This window comes from Rhinolophus hipposideros, assembly GCF_964194185.1.
Source record: "Rhinolophus hipposideros genome assembly, chromosome: 1".
Taxonomy (NCBI): domain Eukaryota; kingdom Metazoa; phylum Chordata; class Mammalia; order Chiroptera; family Rhinolophidae; genus Rhinolophus; species Rhinolophus hipposideros.
The window spans coordinates 54,859,498-54,875,418 of NC_138047.1; the positions used below are offsets into that span (position 1 = coordinate 54,859,498).

The window sequence follows — 15,921 nt, forward strand, 5'->3', positions numbered from 1 at the left end:
ATAAAGAAATTCTTCCTGGATTGCTGCTAGTATCATTAGCATTTATTTTCATTTTCATATATGATATTTATTGTTTTGTGTAACTGCATTGTGTTGGTTCTTAAATACACCATTTCCTTTAATTCACTACTCTTTTTTTTTTCTGCTTCTAGCCTTGTTTCTCAATTTGTATTCAAGACAGATAAAATAATTCTCTCTGTCATTTTTTCATTAAACTTACAATTGTGATTAAGTTATATTTTTGTTGTAGTATATAGATTCTTGGTTTCTACATGTTTTATAACCATCTTTTTTTTTAAGTTAAAGTTTATTGGGGTGATAATGGTTAGTAAAGTTACATAGGTTTCAGGTGTACAATTCTGTGATACATCATGTATGTATCACATTGTGTGTTCACCACCCAGAGTCAGTTCTTCCATCACCATATATTTGATCCCTTTTACCCTCATCTACCACCCCCCACCCTCTTAACCTCTGGTAACCACTAAACTATTATCCATGTCTATGAGTTTTTGTTTCTTTGTCTTGTTCCTTTGTTGTTTTCAGTTTTATATTCCACATATCAATGAAATCATGGTTCTCGACTTTCTTCAATTTCAGTAAACCTGTTTATTTGAATATTTTTGTCAATAACTTACTGTCATAACATTATGTAATGTTATATAAGTAACACAGTTATATACCATATGACATACCACAGTTGACACCACCAATCAGAGGCAACTAACTGGAACTTCTGGCAGTTATTAGACACTCTGTGACTACCTGGAACAGTGTATTTTTTTTCCTTTTTTGTGTCTTTTGCTTTCTTTAGTCTTCTTTAAAAATTCTTCTCTTTCTTTTTAATCAACTTTCTGATTGCACTCAACAATAGTTGTCAACATTGACTAGCCTCCCGGGAGCACATTGGTAAAGATTTTTAGCTCCAGTTTGTTTCATATTTGAAACATTGATTTTGATCTGGATTTAGAGAATTAGTTGGTTATTTATCACAGTTGCACTGACACTATCATATTTATTTATGTTATTTAGAAAGGTTGAGAAAACTAGGAAATACCTACCAGCTCAATTCTGAGTGATAGACTGTAATTCCATTCTTGAATTCTGTTATTTTTTATTATGAAAAGTATAAACACACAACAAAAGTAAAAATAACACAGACAAACCTGTTTCCTCAACCAGTTTCAAGATTTTGTTATACTTTCATCATCTATGTCTCCCCTCACCACTCTCCTTTATTTTTTATTTATTTTTATTAGTTTTAGATGTACGAAACAGTGTAATAGTTAGACATTTATACCTCTCAAAAAGAGATAACCCGTCTCCCCCAATCTACTACGCCTCTGACATCGTATATGGCTGTTATTTTTGACTGGAGTATGTAAAAGCAATCACTCAATATGATTTCACCATTGCATACTTCAGTATACATGTCTAAAATGGACATGCATTTTCTTATATAACTACAATGCCATTATCACATATAACAAGCTAACAGTGATGTTTTAGCCCTCAGTTTAAATAAGGTCACCATTCCATATTCAGGTTTCCCAATTGTCCTAACAATGTCTTTTACAGTTGATTTCTTCAAATCAGGATCCAGGCAAGATTCTCTCATTACATTTGGTTGTTGTTATGTCTTAACTTATTTAAAGGGTTTGATTAGGTTCCAGTTCATTTTTTCACTAGGATGTTTCCCAGGTGATCAGTACACTTAAGGTTGCAACACACCAGGAAACATGTAATTTCCGGCTGTCTCACTTTTAATTATCAGTGGGTTTGATGCATGTGGTGACAGCCAGATCCCTCTATTGTAAAGCTGTCTGTCAACTTTGCATCAAATTCATCCATTACATCTGTTCATCCATTAACGATTATTGTCTGAACTGGTTATTTTATTAAGAGTTGCAAAGTGATTTCTATAATTTTTTTTCAATATTTCACATTTATTAAGCTATAATCTTACACAAAGAACTTTACTTCATCAGTTAGTCTGCTGTATTCTGAAACACCGTTCATACATGAAAGGCAGGATAAATCAATCCTTTTAGTTACCAGTTTTTAAATTAAGGAACTGGAACCCACTTACTTTCAATGACCACTGAATATACTTTTATTCTTAGTAGCATTTTAGTGGATGTGTTTGATTAGAACAGTATATTTCTTAATGATCAGGGAAAAGAAGTTAATATGTATTGAGAACTTAAAGTATAAGTAGCACACACATAAGGTTCTATAGGAGTCATTTTATCTCGTTTTGTCCTCATAAAAACCTTATCACAAAGATGTTATCCTTGTTTTACACATGGGTATACTGATACTCAGAATTTATGTAATTTGCTTAAAATTGCACAATTATTAAGTAGGACAACTCTTTTTAAAACCCACTTCATCTAACTCAGAGCCTCCGTATTCTTTCTGCTGTATTCCTTCAGAAAGGAAGGAATACAGTTAAACTCAAGTTCCCAGCATTAAGTAGGAGAATTTGACATCTAAAATAATACTTTTGCTTTCTCTCTCATCTTAATGCTAAGACTTGACAGGGAAACGAGTAGAACAAGCTCAATAAGGCCATGGGCATTTTTGTCTCATATGAGTACTTATCTGCTTAGTACTGACAGCCAATAGCTAATTTGCCTTTTAACTACCTGTTTGCTGTTCCTCTTCCTCTTAAGTAAGATCTACTGTTTTCATAAAATATTGGCATCTCTTTGACCATCATAGTATTGTTGGGCTCTCAGGGGCTCATAAAATACTTGTTGTTTGATATTTTAAAGTAATTTTAAAATGTCTTATAAAAGTTGTACTCCACTAAACATTATCTTTCTTCTCCGTAAGGGTGTTTTACTACTACAGGCACTAACAAGAAGCAATGGAGCAATCCAGAAAATCGTTGCTTTCGAAAATGCTTTTGAGAGACTACTGGACATTATTACAGAGGAGGGGAACAGTGATGGAGGTACAGTATAAAGAGATTGATTTGAAGAGATTCCTTTTGTACTCACTAAATTGTTGACTTCTATAGAATACGCTTGCAGGGAGAAATGAGGACTCATACTTTATATTTTCTTTCATTATGGTATGTTGAGTATGGATTTCTTTCTTTTTTCTTTTTTTTTTTTTTTAAAGATTTTATTGGGGATGGGGAACAGGATTTTACTGGGGAGCAGTATGTACTTCCAGGACTTTTTTCCAAGTCAAGTTGTCCTTTCAATCTTAATTGTGGAGGGTGTCGTTCAGCTTCAAGTTGTTGTCCTTTCAGTCTTAGTTGTGGAGGGTGCAGCTCAGCTCCAGGTCCAGTTGCCGTTGCTAGTTGCAGGGGGCACAGCCCACCATCCCTTGCGGGAGTCGAACCAGCAACCTTGTGATTGACAGGATGCGCTCCAACCAACTGAGCCATCTGGGAGCTCAGTGGCAGCTCAGCTTAAGGTGCCATGTTCAATCTTAGTTGTATGTAGGGGGCAGAGCTCATCATCCCTTGTGGGACTCGAGGAATTGAACTGGCAACCTTGTGATTGAGAGCCCACTGGCCCATGTGGGAATCGAACCAGCAGCCTTTGGAGTTAGGAGTATGGAGCTCTTAACTAGGAGTATGGAGCTCTTAACTGCCTGAGCCACCTGCCCGGCTCTGGATTTCTTTTTATTTATCCTATTTGATATTTGTTAGGCTTCTGGAATCTAGATTGGTGTCTTTCATCATTTCTGGAAAATCTTGGCTCTTTTTCTGAGCTGTGTATCAGCTACATCTCAAATACCGCGCTGCAATATTTTCTCTTTCTAAACTCAGATTTAGTTCTGTTATCCGATTTAACTTTCATCTATCCTGGTTTTTCTTCTGTGTTGTCCATCTTTTTGTCTTTCCAGGCTTTATTCTGGATTATTTCTTCTGACCTGTTTTCTACTTCACTTATATTTAATCTGCCATTAAATGTCTTCATTGAGAGTTTTTCCCCAGTTTTATTGAGATATAGTTGACAAACAGCATTTTATAAGTTTTAGGTGTACAGTGTAATGATTTGATTCACATATATTGTGAAATGACTACCACAATAAATTTACTTAACATCCATTTATCGACTTTTTAATGTTTCTTTTCTGGAAGTTCTATTCGGTTCTTTGATAAAATTTCTGTGTAATTTTTTATAATTTCCTTTTGTCTGCAGGTATTTTCAATTTATCTTTAATTTCTTTTTACATAAGAAACAATTATTTCACAGTTTTTGTCTGATAATCCCAATATTTTAAGTCTTTGTAGGTCTGGTACTTTTGCTCTCATCATTCTTATGCATGGTAAATGTTTTCTGTGTATGGTTCTCTTTATCTTTGTGTTGTGTTTTAGTTAACAGATTATTTTTGGGAATTTGAAGCCTAGGATAAAGGTAATTTCTTTCAGAAAAAACATGTTTGTTTCCACCAAGCCCTGGGGGTGCAGTTTTTCTGGGATCACGATCCAGATTTAAGGCTTGAGATTTCCTAGACTACTCAGGCAGTGCATACCCAGGCTGCAAGATCTTTGAGAACTACTTAACATTTGGTTATTCTAATCCTGAGGACAAGCCCTTTGAAATCCCAGTGTATTCGGTGGCAAGTTTTCTATTAGATTCCTTCCCCACCTTGTGTACGCCCTTTGCTTTATTTTTCCTCTGCCCCATGAGACTATTAAAATGAAAGTTAGATTTTTCAAGACTGAGAAATGTACTCCCAGCCAAAAGTACTTTTATCCTTGTTTACCTCTCCAGATATCCATTTTCTCTTCAGTTTTAGCCTGTTAAACTATCAACTCTCCATTGCTCCTAGGGCTGTTTCTTTTTTTTTTTTAATTCAGCATTTTTAGTTGTTTTTAATGAGAGATTGATCCAAAAACCTAGTACATGGGTCAAAGGAGGAAATGGGTTTGTTTGTATTCACTGAACTGGGATTGGCCAGTAGAGTAGTGTAGTCTACCATTGGCTGTATGAATTTGGAGGGGAAGGCCTGCCTGAAGGTAAAGATTGGAGAGTCTTTAGGAAAAAGATGATAGAAGAAACAAAATTAGATAAACAAGAAAGATTAGATGAGTCACTTAGAGTGCGTGAAGAGTGAGAAGGGAAGTGCTAGGACAGAACCTAAGATATACCAATAGTTAAGGGTTGGTACAGGATGGTATTGGTGAGAGAAACAGGCTGAGACAAAAGGAAACCTGCATTTTTAGTGGGGTCAGGGGGAATGGGAAGCACTATTAGAAGTTACTGAGATCAAACAAGATAAGGGCAGAAATTTATCTGGGATTTAGAAACTGGACGTCATCAGTGACCTTAGGGAGAGCGGTTGTATATAGTGTTTACTTCAGAATCCAGATTGCAGTGTCAGTGGAGTGAGTTATAAGTGGGAAAATAGAATACTGGATAAAACTCTTACCAGGAATTTGGAAAAGGCAGGGAGGAGACACGAACAGCAATTAGAGGTTGACGAGGGTGGTTTTTTCTTTTTTTTAAATTTTTTATGACATGAAATATTTCAAATGTACAGAAAACAATAGAACATAGTATAACAAACACTTGTACACCTATCATCCAATTCTATTAAATGCTTACATTCTGCCATACATATTTTAGATTTTTTAAAGAAAAAAACACAGCAGCAGATGGTTAAGTTCTTATAACCATTCTAACATGTTCCTCTACGTTCCTTCTCTAAGATCACAATATTCTGATTTTGTTGTTTTTCTCTCCCGTGTGTTTTTATACTTGTAATACCTGCTTGTGTGATTCTGTATACACACGTTATAGATTCATAAACAACATATAGTATTTTTTGCATGTTTTCAAACTAGATAAAAAAGTATCCTGCTGAATATAATTTTACAACTTGCTGTTTTTATTCAACATTAGTTTTTTGAGATTTATTTATGTTGATACATGTTGCTATAGTTTATTCATTTTAAGTGCTATATATTATTCTGTAGTATGAATGTACTATGATCTATTTTTTTTATTGAGTTGGCAATTATGTTGTATCTATTTTTACTAATACAAATTTTTTGTGAACAGTCTTTACGTGTCTACTTGTATATGAAGTTTTTCTGTTAATATACCTACAAATAGAATTGTACTTTTTTCATCTTTACCGGATATTGCCAAAGGGCTTTCTTAAGTGATTTCATCCATTGATATATCCATCAAGTGTTTCCAAGTTTCTGTTTCGTCACATCCTTGTCAACTCTTGATTACCAACTTGATGGGTGTAAGATGATATCTCATTGAGATTTTATTTCATTCCTTAAACTAATGAGATTAAGCATATTTTCATGGGTATATTTCCCATTTGTTTTTCTTTGCCTTTTACTTCTCTGAATTACTTACTTGCCCATTTTCATGTAAGACCATTTTTTCTTTTCCACTTAGTTACTGGGACTTCTTTATGTATTCTGGATACTAATCCTTTGTTGATTATGCATGTTTCAGGTATCTTCTGGTCGGTTTATAGTGTCTCTATTAAAGTTTAAAATTTTAATATAGTTACTTTTTTATAGTTTATACTTTTGTGTCTTGTTTAAGACATCTATGTCTATCTCAAGGTCATAGAGTTTCTATTTCTTCTACTAAAAACTTAAAATTTTGTCTTTTACATTTAATTAATATGGATTTCTGCATTTGAACAATGGTACGAGGTTTGTAATCAAAGTCTCCTACTAGAATATAGGAAAAATCTTCTATCTTGGCTCTTTTCAGAATTGTCTTAACAAGCCTTTTCCTTTTTGCTCTTTCATCTGAATGAAACTTGTTTGCTAGTCAAGTTCTGCGAAAATCCCCATTGGAATTTTGATGGGAAATATATTGAGTTTACAGATTAATTTAAGGAGAATTGTTATCTTTACTATTGACTTTTTCCGTCGCTGAACCCAGGTATACCTCTTAATTTACTCACGTCTTTTATGTCTTTCAGTCATGTTTTATAATTTTGAGCAAAAGAATCTTACACTTTTTTTATTAGATTCATTCCTAGGCATCTTATAGTTTTTGTTACAATTTGAATAGGATCTTTTCCTATTGCATTCTCAAATTGGTTACTACTTGATTTTTGTATATGAATCTTGTATCCAATCACCTTATTAAACTCTTAGTTCTTATTGGACTTTCTGTATAAATAATCACATATTCTATAAATAAGAGTAATCTTTTTCCTTCCTTTTTAATTCCTAATACCACTTTTCCTTTTTTGTCTTATTGCACTAATTAGAATCTTACAGTGTTGAATATTGCTGACTTTAATGAGAATGCTGATGTTTTACCATTATATTTCATTTTTGCTAAGAGTTTTTATCATGAATAAATCTTGAATTTTAGTAAATATTTGTTTAAACATCTATGGAGAGTATCAGATTTTTCTTCTCCTTTAATCTATGAGGACTTTTTCTTTAAAGTGGGAGAGACTCCAATCAATATAAGCAAGTAAAGAAGGGGGACATACAGGAGAGAGAGAGGATCAATCTTTGGTACATAATACCTGAAAAAGGAGGAGAGAATGGAATTCAGAGTAGAGGTAGGAAATGGCTTTTAAGATAGAACAAGTACATCTGCCATCATACCAGGGAAAGGCACAGGTGAAGATCCAGGTCCTTTGTCAGATTTGGTGGTAAGGAGTTGAATTGCAGGCAGGGTCATATGCTAAGAGAGAAAGAAGAACACAGTTGATAATTAAGGAGAAGGTTAAAAAGTAGTCTTTTGGAGAATAGGAGAGGTAGTCCACTATTGTAATTAAGGACATTTTCAGACAGGATAAAGGCCCCATTAGGGGTGTTCACCGTGATTTTACAGCAGGGCAAACTGTTTAATTATGTGATTCTCGCCTCCTCCCCACCATCCCAAGTTCTCAGCTGCCTAGGTGCAGATGTAGTAAAACAGCCAGACGGGCAGTTTTTCACAGGATTGTGCCTTTTCCAGGAAGTTGCGATGAAAAGACAGTGAGGTAAGAGAGTCCAACATACTATGTATAGAGTGGAAGAAATGAAGATCTATATAATAATCTAAGCTAGATAGGGAAGGAAGTAAAGATAGAGAGTGTTTCTGCAAAGGGAGAAAGAAGACTTGTTGATGGATTGAAAGTCTCAGGGGAGCTATAGAACAGATATTGAGAATACTTGATCTGGAAAGATAGCAGGTTTTAGTAATAGAGTGAGAATTATCTCTGGAGATGACGCCAAGGAACTGAGAGGTCCAGGTATTTATTGGTTGAGTGGCTGTTGCAGTTGAAATCAAGAGAGAAAGGAGAACGTGGAGAGAGAAAGAAAACTGAGTGAGATGTCAGTGATGTTTTCAGTGAATGAAGAAGAGTGGCCATGAGTTTGTTACATAACTGCAGTGAGGAGTGGTAAAAGATGATAACAGCCAGATGGCCTGATCTTAAGGGAACCGGAGATTTTTATGAGGGGATAGAGGAACTATGATTTCTAGAAAATACACTGTGCTGGGACGATCATAGATTCCATATCCTGACTCTTAAGGTGCATGGGATTGAAAGCATGAATTGCCTTCACTTGAGAACACTGCAGATGGTTTAAAGAAAAGGAGCATTTCATGAAGTAACTGAGGGTATAATAGGTTTTATTGACCAATATTTGGAAGTTTGAGGTAGTATCATGAAAGAGTTTGAAAGGAAATTAAGTAGGGGAGAGGAAACCCAAAGCATTCTGAGAAAATGGAAAAGCATAGATGAGCAGAGAGATGCATATTTTCAGAGGTGACCGAGGAAAAATGTATTTTAACGTAAGAGGGAATTATCTAGGCTTCAGGATTGCTAAGACAAGTTCTAATAGCTCCTGGTAACTGGTAGTGGCCCTTGGGTCTAGAATTCACTTTGCACACTGGAAGGAAGGCCTACCCGTTATAGTGAGGGCTTTGACATTCTGTTTCCTCCAGAGCCTTCAGATGGTCCTAATGGCAGCTCTTGTTTAATGGAGATTTATGGTCCTACGTAAGAGACAGACAGATACAGTGGTTCCTCCTCATGAGGAGGTTTCTCCTCGTGAGTATCAGTCACATGGTTCAGCAACATGAGGTAAGGAGGCCTCCACCCTGGAGAGATCAAGACTGGTTAAATTGAAGATTCTTAAACAGTATCTAAAATGTGCACCTTAGACATTTTATTTTAAGTTAAATATAATACATTTTTAATATACATTTTTTTACCAGTCTTTTGAGTTAGGGCCAGAACTTTTTCTTTGAATATGGGTCAGCCAATAAGAGTTTTTCATCATCTTTCTTGCGTATGTTACACCTATAATAACATCATGTAGGATTTGCATTTTGGTTTCTTTAAAATGGAGTACAGGATCTTTATGGGTTTTTACAATTACTTATATTATTTTTTTCAATCACTTTTCTTATTTTAGACTTGTATTACCCATACTTAGCAACAGTATTTGTAATTACTTGCTTTCATTTTTTGCCAAAGACAAACTTAGTTTTCTCATAGTAGTTCATCGATATCCAATGCAAATAGCATGATAGATTTGTGAACAAAAGTAATTTATTAGATACAATACCAAAAGCATAATCCATGAAAGAGAACAATGATAAGTGAGACTTCATTAAAATTGAAAAATTCTCTGCAAAACACTCTGTTAGGAGAATGAAGAGATAAGCCGCAGACAAGAAGAAAATATTTTCAAAACTCATATCTTAAAAAGGACTTGTATCTAAAATGTACAGTGAACTCTTAAAATTCAACAGTAAGCAAACAACCCAGTTAAAAAATGGACAACAGAGAGTAGACACATTACCAAACAAGATAGATAGATGGCAAGTAGCATAAAAAAAGAATCTCAATCATATGTCAGGAAAATGCAAACTAAAACAATGCACTATCACTACACACCTGTTAAGATGGCAAAAATCCCAAACACTGACAACACCAAAAGCAGACAAGAACGTGGAACGACAGAAACTCCCATTCATTGCTGGTGGGAATGCAAAATGATATGCCACTTTGGAATGCAGTTGGGCAGTTCCTTATGAAGCTAAACATACTCCTGCCATTATAATCCAAGTCATGATCCTTGATATTTACCCAGGTGAGTGGGAAAATTATGTCCACAAAATCCTGCACATGAATGTTATAGCAGCTGTATTCGTAATTGCCAAATCTTGGAAGCAATGAAGATGTCCTTCAGTAGGTGAATGAATAAACAAACTTTGGTATATCCATACAGTGGAATATTATTCCACAATAAAAAGTTACCAAGCCATGAAAAGACATGGAGGGACCTTAAATGCATGTTGCTAAGTGAAATTAGCCAGTCTGAAATACTACATACTCTATAATTCCAACCATATGCTATCTGAGTCTATATAGAGAAAGTAGAAAGATCAGTGGTTGCTAGGGATTTGGGGATGAGAAGAAAGGAATAAATAGGTAGAACACAGGATTTTAGAACAGTGAAACTATCCCATAATACTGTAACAGTAGACACATGACATTATACATATGTCAAAATCCATGGAACTGTATTTACACACCAAGAGTGAACCCTAATATGAACTATGAACTTGAATAATGTATCATTGTTCATTTATCAGTCATAACAAATGTGCCACACTAATTCTAAATGGTAATAATAGGGGAAGCTAGGAGGGAAAAAATATCTGGGAATTCCCTTTATTTGTTGCTCAGTTTTTCTGTAAACCTAAAGCTGCTCTATTAATCAAAGAAAAAAACAACTGATTCTTGTAATGTACAATTTAGTAGGAGCAATAGTATGGAACCTACCCGCTGTGAGTATCCAGCATTAGTCATATGTATGCTTCACGAGGAAGCAGCGCTCATTTGTTTAACCAAACTAGCACTTGATAAAATGGAGATCAGCAGTTGGAGACCTTTTGCTGTCGTAAAAGTGTAAGCTGTAGTGTGGATGAAACTACCCTGGAGAGTGGTATGTTGTAAGCAGAGCAGAAAAAATGGAGAACAGGAACCATGAATGATAGGAAGCCTAGAGTGGCCAGAGATCCCTAAGGAAAACCAGGAAAGAGTACTTAGTGTTTTAGAAACCAAGGGAAAAGAAAGTTTCAAGGAAGAGACACAGAGACGACGATATCAAGTACTTCTTAGAGATTAAGATATGATTAAGTCATTCAACAAATATTTAATAATGCCCTATGTATACACTTGATATCTCCATCTGTGCTGAGGATACAGAGTAGGTCACTATATCCTGGTACGGCGTTCACAAATTTCTATCGTCACATTGTTATCTCATGGAGCAGACAGATAATAACTACATAATAATAAAAGGACCAGGGTACCATGAAAGCATGTAGCTCATGATGTTAACCTAGTCATTGGGTCTTGGTAATCATTCCTGAAGAAATGATGTTTAATCTGGGATTTGAAGAATTAATTTGAGTTACTGAGGTGAGTGGATCAAGAGATCATTGGAGGACTTGAGAACAATGAGCATGCAGAATGTGGCTGTGACCGTCAGGAGTCAGAACGAGCTCTCTGCCTTGCCTTACAGAAGAGATGCTGAGCATGGAGATTTATCTTTTGTTAAATGGTTAGGGATTGACTTTTCCTTCAGGTCTTATCAGCCTTAACACTGCCATTTCACATTCTTTCCTCAGGTATAGTAGTGGAAGATTGTCTGATTTTGCTCCAAAACTTGTTAAAAAACAACAATTCCAATCAAAATTTTTTTAAAGAAGGCTCATATATTCAACGTATGAAACCTTGGTTTGAAGTTGGAGATGAAAATTCTGGCTGGTCTGCACAGAAAGTAACTAATCTTCACCTAATGCTACAGGTATACTGAACTTAGACATAAATGTGGTAAGAATTTTGACAGTGATCCTTTCAAAGAAAAGCAGAGTGCTTGTGTTTGATAAATCCAGGATGTTCAGATGTTCAGTTGGTTTTAGATGGGCTTTAAAAAAAAGGCCTTTTAAATTGGAGATTTGCAGTTACACTCTGATTCTCCCTACCCCCAACACACACACACACACACACACACAAACTAACACACATCACTCAACTTTAATAATCATTAATATCTGGCAATTTTGTTTCATCTTTTATTCCCCTCTCTTGCCCTGCTGGATTTTTTTTAATAGCAAATCCAAACATACCAATTAATTTCCTGATGGGTTTTATACCAGAGAATACTAACTTACGTTGTTGATTTGAATTTTTTTAATCTGCTTTTCTCAATTAAGGCTCTGATACAAATTTTAATATTCAGAAGATTAAGTTCAACAAATAAATTCATTCAGTAAACCTTTACTGAGAGCCAGGCACTGAATGCTAGGAAATGAATGACAATGTCCCTGCCCTGAGTGATTAATAGTCTGAGGTTTAAATTGAATACAAGTTAAATTGACAAATCACCGGTAATTTTATTTAAGCTTTATGGTGATAGTAAAGGTGAAGACAGTAGGATCCCAAATTATTTCTGCATCAGAGAAAATTATGAAGTTCTTTGAAGTATTTTACTTACTTATTCCTTTACTGAATTCCTTTACTCCAAACACTTAAGTTTAAACCAGCCTCCTAACTTCCTCTCTAGTGATTCTCGTGGATCTTTGAAGTCTGTGAATTGTGCCTGCATCTCTGAAGTTGTGTTCCATAAAACTAGATTGTTAGTTTTTCTAGTGATTTGTCTGAATATTGTTGCATGCCCTGAAGTTGCCTGCATAGGTTTGATTGGCAATTAGGGTGACCATATGCCCCAGTTCGCCAGGACAGTATTCATTTCCTAATTACTAAGAGTGTCCTCTTGCGCTTCAAAAGTATTCCAATTTAGATAAGAAATTATATAGTTACCCTATTTAGAATATGCCTAAAAATTGTTAGGAAAATATGTTACAGGAGAACATGGGCAGAATCTATTTATATTCTCAACTTCATCACTTTTATTTTCACATGTCAGTTTTATTACACATTTCAAGACTTTATTAGTTTTTTATGTTTTAGAAATAGCATCCCAAGTGGTAAGCTTTATATCTTTGCTGCTCAACACCACTTTCTTGATAAAGGAAATTCTCCTAGAAAAGTAATTTTCAAAATGTGATTAGAGAAAGTGAAAGGATCTGATGGTATGCAAAAACTTATATATTTACTAAACAGTAAAAATTTAAATTGCTTGAGGAGACTCCTCATTTTTTATAGTTTAGGGTACTATGTAAAGAATTATTTTTGAAGATAGCATCACTGTTTAAAAAGTAAAATACTATTTTACTCCTCTCAAAAAAAAAATTAGAATAGAGTATTGCTTATAAACAGAAAACTACAGTATTCAGGTTATGTAATAAGTTGGTTAAGTGTTCTTTACTTTTAAAAAGTGAATAAACTAACTCGATACTAATCTTAAAGAACCTAATCTTCAAAATAAAGAAACTTTATTGGTGTCCTTGGGGAGCGAGTCCTGCGTAAATGATGGAAATAACCTACTTCTCTTTTGATTGTATAAGAATGTGACACCTTTATAAAGAACAGCTTCCAAAGTTGATTCTGTGGTATCAGAGATAGAGGTTTTCGTATAGATGTAAGGTGAATAAGTCATTTTCTTTATAACTGGCCAAGGAAAGAAGAGTTACTTATAACACAACCAACAAGAAAGCTGCTTTATTTTTATTGCGAAGAACGGTATAAATGCAGCATAACTGCTATAAAATAAACTGCTATGTTTGTATACAGGTAGGTCCTAATCCTTTCCGCAGTTGCAGGTTTAGTCAGGCTTAATCTCCTATGCTCTCCCTGTATTAAATAAGTGAGTGTTGTATTACCTCTGGCCCCTAATAGCATAATTTAAAGCGAAAGCTTTCTCTACTATCCACACCAAAATTAGGAACCTACCAGGAACTCCTCTACTGCAAGAGGAAAAATCAAAAGACCAGTTTTTAAAGTCAAAGGGGAGGGGAGGGGAGGGGAGGGGGAAACAGAACAATAAGGGAAGGGAAGGGAAGGGAAGGGAAGGGAAGGGAAGGGAAGGGAAGGGAGAAAAGAAATTGAGTTTAATTTACTAATACATTCTTCATCTCAAAGACTGAGTAGTTGATGCATTCATGACTTCACAGTCCACAGATTATGTGCTTTTCAGCCTATTAGAGTGCTTTGTCTGTATAGTTATATATTCAGGGTTGCTTGTATTTCAAGTTCTCTATTATGTACCAAATGAAAATGTATCATAAATGATGATAAACAATCCTATTTGGATAGATACATCCTAACGAATTTTTCATCATTGTAGTTATAATCATGATGGAATTCTACGCCACTAAAATTGAAATTAATCTGTTTAAGGATATTTCATTCAAATTTTGCAGATTAAATTTTGGGGAAGAATCCTTTTGAAAGATTTTTGGTCATAAAACATTTCAGTGTTTTTCTGTAATGATAGTTTAATGACAAGTTCTGCCTACTATCTCTACAGAAACCCCTTCTATGCCATTTTTTGTGCAGATTCTGCCAATGACTCAGAAAGCTCATTACCTTTTGAGAGAATCTTTTTCATTGTTGGGTACTTCTAATTATTAAAAACGTAATCCATATAATGAGTCAAAATCTGCTTTCTTTTCCTTGTAATAAGTAGTCCCTCTTTCTTCAGCCATCCTTTATACCTCTCTGTCATCTAGAAATTTGATAATTTTTTTATTCATCCATAAAGATGTCCAAATGCTATTAGATGATTTTAAGAAATTATTGTTGATTTTGTTAGATAAAATGACTTGATGACTGGTTTTTAAAATCTGTATCAGTCAGAGATACATATAGAAATGTTTATAGAAGAAATGACGTATAGTTTGGTATTTGCTTTAGAAAGTTTTTTGAAGTAGGGATAGGAGGAAAATAAATTTAAAAAACAACAACAACAAATCCATAGAAATCTAACTAGAAGGGTCCAAGTACAGGAACCAGTGTGTAATCCTAAAGCCTTTCTCTAGTGACCTCAATTTATTCATCAACCCTCTTAATAAACTGTTATAAATATCCCATTTGATTTTGATATACAAGATTTTGTAGACATACATATAACTCTAGTTTTAAAATACAAGATATAAAATTATTTTGAAGATGTAACTGATGAACACTTGTTTGGGATGACATTTTTCATGTTTCTGAAATTTCATGTTCAAGTTCAGATTACTCATGGAATCATAATTAGGAATTTAATTAGCATTAACAACCACTGAGGCCAACCCTTTGCCTAATGCACGAATCTTCTACCATGTCTCCAGTTGTTTGTTTTAGCCTGTTTTTAAATTTTTACAGTTTAGGGGGAATTTATCACACCTCGGTCCTTTCTGATTTCAGACCTGCTCTGATTAGGTGGTTAATCCTTACTTCAATAAGAAATCTACCACCCTGTTACTTATTCATGCATTCATTTATTGAATATGAACTATGTCACAAATACTGTGCTTGTTGGGGGATACAAAAATGACAAGGTAATTTCTGCTCTCTGGGAGTTCACAATCACCTGAAGGAGACAAACTTAAGCAAAAAAGCATAAGTAATATGTACTAGAGCAGAACTATTGAGATGAGATCATAAAGGAAAGAGCACCCAGTACTGGCTGAGCAGTTGAGGGAGTCCTTCACATCAATTTTCTTGTTCTTACAGATCAAATTTACCTCAAGACTTTGAAATCTTTAAAAGATAGATTTTGTTTTCTGTTTCTTTCTCAGCTTGTTCGTGTCCTAGTATCTCCCACCAATCCCCCTGGTGCTACCAGTAGCTGCCAGAAAGCTATGTTCCAATGTGGCTTATTACAGCAGCTTTGCACTATCCTAATGGCTACTGGAGTTCCTGCTGACATCCTGACTGAGGTAAACCAAAGGAAGGCACAGACTGCTTTGTGGAAGTTAAAATCCTAGAGATTATTCAGAAGATTAAGATATCCGCTGAAGGAAAAACAGTACTAGTTAACCGTTTTTAGATGTTAAATTCCTT

At 34.8% G+C, this 15,921-nt stretch overlaps 1 protein-coding gene across 2 annotated transcripts in view; it reads left to right on the top strand.

Annotated features, from left to right (window-relative positions):
* Nucleotides 1-15,921, top strand: part of USO1 (USO1 vesicle transport factor) — a 73,842-nt gene that overhangs the window by 32,695 nt on the left and 25,226 nt on the right. For both annotated transcript variants that reach the window (XM_081054837.1, XM_081054836.1), the window contains exons 8-10: nt 2,839-2,959; nt 11,598-11,776; nt 15,657-15,797. In XM_081054837.1, coding sequence (XP_080910963.1) covers nt 2,839-2,959; nt 11,598-11,776; nt 15,657-15,797 — 441 coding nt within the window. The remainder of the gene's footprint in view (nt 1-2,838; nt 2,960-11,597; nt 11,777-15,656; nt 15,798-15,921) is intronic.